The following is a 7,688-nucleotide window of genomic DNA, read 5'->3' as shown; positions in this document are numbered from 1 at the left end:
GAAAGAGGAAAGAGAAAAGATATTTTCAAAAATTAGGAGAGAGAAGAATTAGTTAGAAAGTTTTGAAAAAGAAGAAAGAGAAATCAAGTAACTAATTAAGAAAGCTTTGAAAACAAGATAAGATAGAAGATTAGAAGAGATTTGAATTTGAAATTTAAATTTAAATTTAAAAAGATAAGATAGAAATTGAAAAGATTTGAAAAAGATTTAATTTTAAAATTTGAAAGTAGAAAAGATAAGATAGGAATTTGAAAAAGATTTGAAAGAGATAAGATTTGAAATTTGATTTTTGAAAAAGATAAGATTTTGAAATTAGAAATTTGAAATTTAAATTTTGAATTTTGAAATTGAACTTTAAAATTTGAATTTGAAATAAGATAAGATAAGATTTTTGAATTTAAAAGAAAGATAGAAAGATAAGATAGTAATTTGAAAAAGATATGATTTTTTTTAAAAGATTGAAAAGATTTGAATTTTGAAATTTAAAACTAAGATAAGATTTTTGAAATTAAAATTTGAAATCTTTTGTTGATTTTCGAAAATTAAGATAAAAAATAGAAAAGATATTTATTTTTTTTATTTTTGAAATTAATGAAGAAAGAGAAAAATAACAAAAAGACACCAAACTTAAAGTTTTTAGATCTAAAACACCTAGAATTCGAAAATTGCAAAGAAAAACACAAAGAGACACCAAACATAAAAATTTCAAGATCAAAACAAGAAGAAAAACAAGAATACTTTAAAGATCAACAAGAACACCAAGAACAAAACTCAAAGGATAAAAAAATAACAAGAACATGCAAAGGACACCAAACATAAAAATTTTGAAAACCAAAGACACAATTTTCAAAAATTTTAAAAGAAAAGATTCAAGAAGACACCAAACTTAAAGATTGACACAAGACTCAAACAAAAGACACTATTTTTGAAAAATTTTTGGAAAAAGAAACAAGAATTTCGAAAATTCCACAAGAACACAAACAAAAGACTCAAACCAAAAATAAGGATTAAATAAAGAAAAGAAAAGGTTTTTGAAAAAAAATTGATTTTTCGAAAAAGAAGAAGAAAATAAAAGACTCAAACAAAATTAAAAACAATACCTAATCTAAGCAATAAGATATTCCGTTAGTTGTCCAAACTCGAACAATCCCCGACAACAGCGCCAAAAACTTGGTGCACGGATTCCCACACTTCCGTGCAACTAAACCAGCAAGTACACTGGGTCGATCCCACGAAGATTGTGATTTAAAGCAAGCTATGGATATATTCTAGATTTTAGTCAGGTGGATAGAAAAGTTGTTTGATTGTTTGAACGCATAAAAAGAAAATAAATAAAATGTTACTCAGTTGATGGTGAATGCAATGATATAGAGATGGTTAAGGCTTGGAGATGCTTTGTTCTTCTGGGTTAATCCGATCTTACTGTCTATTCCAACTGTGAATGATTTCTTCTATGGCAGGCTGTATGTGATCAACGCCCTTCTTAAGAGATCACTAATGCTTCTCCAAATCTGAACCCCAGGGTTAGTGCAGATCCAGTATGATTGAGGGTGAAGCTCCTGCAGTTCATTCTCCTTAGTGATCCTACTCAAAATGGCACAAACAAGGTCGACTCTTCTGAATCAGAGGATGCTGTGCCTTTGGTTCTAGCCTCTACCATAAAGACTCTAATCTTCCCATACCTCGGCTGAACTGGTGTCTCGAGAAGTCCCCAACGAAGTCGTGGATTAGCTGTCTAAGAGATGTATAATCAAGTTAGTGGTTCATCATTGTCCGATGAAGAACTCACTCTGAACCCATGTAAAATGAGATAACCTTGTGCCAGTTTAACGCATTCATAATGATGAAGAATGAATAATACATCTTAGAATAGAGAATCAAACACGTATTGAGATAGAATAGTAGTACTTTATTAATCCATAAAACTCAGCAAAGCTCCTCCCCTCAACCTAGGAGATTAGAAACTCATACTGATAGAAAATACAATATGTAATTCAAAAATATGATAAAAAGTCTTTGAACAAGGGTGATCCTTGTCCTTTAAATACTAAACTAATGACTAAGGATTACATAAGAAAGGTAAAATAGTCTTTTAGTGCTAAAATCTACTTCTGGGGCCCACTTGGTGAGTGTTTGGGTTGAGCATGATTGAGATCCACGTGCTAGGAGGCCTCTAGGGCGTTGAATGCTAGCTAGGGGGGCAGGAGGTTGGCGTTGAACGCCAGTTTTGGGCCTTCAATTCTAAAGCAAAGTATAGACTATTATACATTTTTGGAAAGCTCTAGATGTTCGCTTTTCATAGATGTTGAGAACGCTCCATTTGGACTTCTGTAACTCCAGAAAAGCTCTTTCGAATGCAAGGAGATCAGATCCAGATAACATCTGTAGTGCTTTCTCTGTCTCTGAATCAGACTTTTGCTCCAACTCCTCAATTTTAGTCAGAAAATACCTAAAATTGCATAAATACACATAAACTCAAAGTAGAATCCAAAAATGTGAATTTTGCACTAAAAGCTATGAAAACTCAATAAAACTTAAGCAAAACATACTAAAAACTATATGAAAAAGATGGCAAAAAACGTATAAAATATCCGCTCATCAAGGTCGTTGGAGTAGGTTCAAGACTTACTCAACAATATAGAGAATGTTGGAAATTTGGGGGTTTGTTTTCACCTTCATCTTCAAGGCTTAGCTCAATAATAAAAAATTCACTTATAAAGGTTAGTCTTTTCTCAACTTTTGAACTTGAATGTAGATTATGTATTAATTGTTCTAAGCAATTGGAATCATGGGGTATTAGTTTTATCCAGTTTGAAGGAACTTTTTCAATGTGTTAATCTGGGGGGTGTCTTTTTTATCTCCTTAGCAACGGTGGCTATATTTATCCCTATAATTTAAAAAGAGATACATAATAAGGCATTATTCCTTACTGATTTGGATTTTTGGTATTATAAAATATTTGAGTAATTGAGTTATTATAATCATAAAGCATCTACAAGCGATGTTAATATATATGATATTAGGAAAATTTACTATGAGCTATGCAAATTGGAACCAAAGGTTAATCACTTAATAAAAGAATGTGGGCAACACTAGTAAGTAGTATTAATATTATAATATTAGTTTGTTCATCTAGAATATTGTTCATTGATGCATGGTTTGTCTTGTTTGGGTCTTCAGTAATAGGGGATCACAAGAAATTGTTGAAGAGAGCAAGAGAGAGTTTATTGTATTGAAGAGTTGATTGTGAAGCAATTACTGAAGTTGAATACTATTGAGGTTGAAGGTGAAGCGAAGTTGCGGAGAAAAGTTAAGGATCAAGTTACAAGTACAATTGTTAGCTTTACATGTTTGGATTAATTTGGGATTTTTTGAATTTATATTTCATGGAGTATGACTATATAAAACTCGTAGAATGCCATTTATTATTTTATTGGTAGACACATTTAAATTATTATTTAGAATAGAAATAATTTTTGCAATATTTAATAAAAGAAAGCTTTAATGTTGGAGAGATTATGACAATTTAAAACAATCACTAAATACAGGAAAAAACTGTCACAGGAATAAGTAACTTAGTAATGGTTTTAAATAAAAAAACTGTCACTAAAAATATTATGACGGTTTAAATAGTCACTAAATATGCCTAAAAACTGTCATAAGAACTAGTAACTTAGTGACAATTTCAAATCATCGTTAAATTGTGACAGTTTAAAATAGTCATGAAATATAAGAAAAAATTGTCACAGGATTTGGTAATTTAACGACAGTTTCAAAACATTGAGAAATACAGTACCTTTACAAGTGTTACAAATTAGTGACGGTTTTATGTTTTAAAAATCGTCATAAACAATTTAGCGACACTCATTACCAACGGTGGTCCAAAACCGTCACTATGTCAGCTGGCGACGCTTAAATATGTGACGCTTTTTTTGACCGTCGCAAAATCATTTAGTGACAGTTAAAACTGTCACCAAGCATAAAAAAATCGTCGCCAAAATGCTGTTTTATTGTAATGATATCTGTGTTTTTCTTGTGTGTTTTGCCTGTGTTTGCTCTAGTGTCGTACTTTTGAGATTGAATTTTGGTGCTGAATTGATGATAAGTGCTGATTGATTGCGTGAATGGGCATGAGGCCATGATTGGTTTCTAAGTGAGATTTAGTTAAGTATGAAAAACCAAGCTGGTATAGCATAGACTTAATGAACCTATGCTTGGAATAGGTTGGTCATTCATACAGTCTAGAAAACTTTTTAAGATTTTCTTATACGAAAAGAAAGGTTTTTGATTTGAATAGTTAACTGATTTCTTTAAAGAAGGTTTTGAATTTTTGGATGGTTAAACCGTTGGTTTTCAAAAGATTCACAAGACAACGATAATCATTGAGTTTGAAAATAGTTTTCCTATTAAATATCTTATTACGACAATTCTAAAACTCCGTGGTGAGACCGTGTGGTTAGGTTCTCACCTCCTACAGCTTTACTTTTTCAGGAATCGGATGAAGGAGCATTATGAAGAGTTTTATTGTGTTTTGTTTATATGATGTTGTTATAATTTTTCTTCCCTCGCCTTTGTTATTATAATTTTGTAAGAGGAATAGGATCGGAGTTGTATGTTTTATATGTATATTATATCTATAAGCTACTTATATAATAAGTTTTGTATATATGAATATGCTTGATGATTTTCAATTTTAAAGTCTTTTCCATTTTTTTTAAAGAAAACAACGATATGGTTCCGAGTCAAAGGCTCCTAATTTATTATTAAGTATATGAAGTCATCGTAATACTTCTTGCTATCAGAGTGGCACAGCCGAAAACATAACATGCTGATAGTGAGAGTGCTACACAACAGTTCCTATTTTAGAAATTTTAGAAGATATTGAACAAATTAGAAGAAATTATGATAATAGAAGTGTTTGTAAGTAGTATATACAAAGTAATATAATACTAATTTATTAATAATAACGGTTATATGACCATTGCCTCACAACATATAGCTAACGAGTTTGCCGTAGACAAATTGAAAGATCCTCCACTAACCTCACTTGGATAAATACTTTCACTAAAATCTTCCACAACAATCTACGGACAAGACACCTCCTCAGCCATGCTAATGAGATAATCCCATAAGCTAACTTGATGAGCTTGAACAGGGTTATTATGCACTGCACAAAATCTCCAATTGCTGACTCTTGAAGCCACTTCAATACAAATACATTGATCCATAATATCTATGACTTTGTAGTTATTTATTTTGATGGAGGACAAGATCCACACATGCTACCACTATGTCTATTAGCCTCAAAAATTTCAATAGCTTGACAACTAGTTTATTCCAAAAGACTTCTAAAGAATCAAACCTAATATAAGTCTCCAAAAGAACAAAAAAGAGGGGGTAAAATTTATTGACAAACTCTTTGTAATGAACACGAGCTAGTTTATTACTATTTATAATTCACACTATTTATAAAGTTAAAATAAAGATAGTATATACAGAAAATCTACCGATCTTAGACCGATAATGGAGGACCATGATCTTTTGTCAGAACTGTTTGATCCACTTTTCACGTTTTACTTTTCCAAAGATTCAGGTTGGTGGTCATTTCTATCAGGAGAGTTTTGAAGAAAGGCATGTCATTTTCTCTTATGGATAGAAGTCTAAGATGGAGTTTTAAAAGTTCACTTACCATTCTCTTTTTAGAAGTTCTCCCCGATACATTTTTCATAGGCTAATATAATACTTCTGTCCTCTTATTGTTATGATTTTTACTTAAAACAAAAATAAACTTTGTTTTTGAAAAATATAAACTTTTTTTCATAGAGGCTTTAGTACCAAAGTAAAAAGTTGGACCCAATTATAATGTCCCATTAACAACAAAGACTATTTTTCTCTTTTTTTTGTTGTTGACTTGGGTCCACTCATTATTGTCTTGCGATCCCAATAAATTAGTCTTTCTCTCATCTTTTAATTTATTTCCATGCAATGTATCTTCATGAAAAATAGCTCCCTCTTTTGCCAGAGCTGTTTGATTCACTTTCACATTTTGCTTCTCCAAAGACTCAAGTTGGTGGTCATTTGTATCAAAAAAGTTTTGAAGAGAGACATGTCTTCCTCTCTTGTGAGATAGAAGTTTGAGATGGAATTTTAAAAATTTTCTTGCCATTTTCTTTCTGGAGGTTCTCTCTGATATATTCTTCATAAGTTGATAAAAGATTTTTGCTCCTTTATGGTTATGATTTCTACTCAAAACGGAGGTAAGCTTTGTTTTTGAAGAAATTAAACCCTTTTTCAAAGAGACCTTAGTAACAAACTAAAAAGTTAGATCCAATTGTGATAATTTATTAGCCACAAAAATTATTTTTTTTATTGTTAACTTGTGTCTACTTATTATTGTCTTGTGATCCCAGTAAATCAATCATTTCCTGATCCTCTAATTTATTCCCATGCAATGTATCTTCATGAAGAATAATTCTCTACTTTGTTATTCCTGATTGCATGACAATCTTTTTGGAATTGACAATTAGAACATTTCCTTGATTTTCGCTCTTTACTAATGCTTGTTCATCACTGTTTTTCACCTCTTCTGATGACACAACGTGTGGCTCATCATCTGATTTCACTTTTTTTATTGGTACTGCATTCGTTTTTCATTACTTATCATGCTTCGATCTTTGGTTGCACTAATAAATGGTTTGACCAAAACATCTACACCTATCACAAATAAAGTCCAAGTTTTCATATTCTACTTTGAATTTGGTGTCTTTAATAACGATTTCACCCACGATTGACAATTCTAAATTTATTTAAATATACATTCTAGCAAAACATCTTTGTTTTGTCTCTTTAGTTGCGATATCAACCTTGATAGATGCATCAATAGTCATTGTAATTCTTCTCATAGCAAAATCATGATAATACTAAATACTAAGGTTAGTAATTCGAATCCACACAAGGATGGAGTCGAAAAACTCCTCGCAAAATTAAAATAATGACGTCCAAAATTTCACCGGCACATAATAAGATTTGGTGGCTACTCCAATGAAGATTTTATTATTATCATCATGTGAAAATACTTTATTTTGATTATTGGATGATTAATTGTAGGGTTTAATTTTCATATGTTATAAAGTGTTATTTTTATTTAAAATGTGAGCAAACAAATAAATTACACTTTTTAAACAAAAACCATTATAAAAAGATGTTTTTAACATTTTCATTAGAATAATTACCATAAGATTTAACCATTTAAAATCCACAAGAAAATGTTTATTTGGACGTGGTTATGAAATGATAAAAAAAAAAAAAAAAACCTGATAAATAATTGATTTTGGACTCTAAATACTACTAATTAATTAATAGGATTTGCTAGGAGAAAAGCACGTGACGTGAGGAAGTAACTCACAAGTCCCATCTTCTTTCTTCATCCCCATCTGTCTTCCAACTCTCTCCTTTCCCTTGTCCCCCTTACTCTTCCTCTCATGTCGGCCGTAACCCGAGTAGCGAACCGCTCCTCCATCTCTTCACTACTGGCGAGGTGGAGGTCACTTTCCTCGGCGGTGCCTCCCTCGGGAACCAACGACAACAACAACAAGCCCCACGCGCCGCCGCACTTTCGCCTCAACCCCCTCCCCTCTCCGCCGCCACCGAATGAGAAGAAGCAGCAGGTGCAGTGGGTCTTCCTTGGC

The 7,688-nt window shown here is 31.8% G+C and overlaps 1 protein-coding gene across 1 annotated transcript in view; it reads left to right on the top strand.

Annotated features, from left to right (window-relative positions):
- Nucleotides 7,357–7,688, top strand: part of LOC107625250 (adenylate kinase 1, chloroplastic) — a gene marked incomplete in the record, with an annotated part of 5,150 nt that continues 4,818 nt past the window's right edge. Inside the window, 1 exon segment of the mRNA XM_016327842.2 lies at nt 7,357–7,688. Coding sequence (XP_016183328.1) covers nt 7,482–7,688 — 207 coding nt within the window.

Source organism: Arachis ipaensis, chromosome B02 (genome assembly GCF_000816755.2).
Source record: "Arachis ipaensis cultivar K30076 chromosome B02, Araip1.1, whole genome shotgun sequence".
Lineage (NCBI taxonomy): Eukaryota > Viridiplantae > Streptophyta > Magnoliopsida > Fabales > Fabaceae > Arachis > Arachis ipaensis.
The sequence above is the reverse complement of the archived record's forward strand: the minus strand, read 5'-3'. Positions and strand labels throughout refer to the sequence as shown.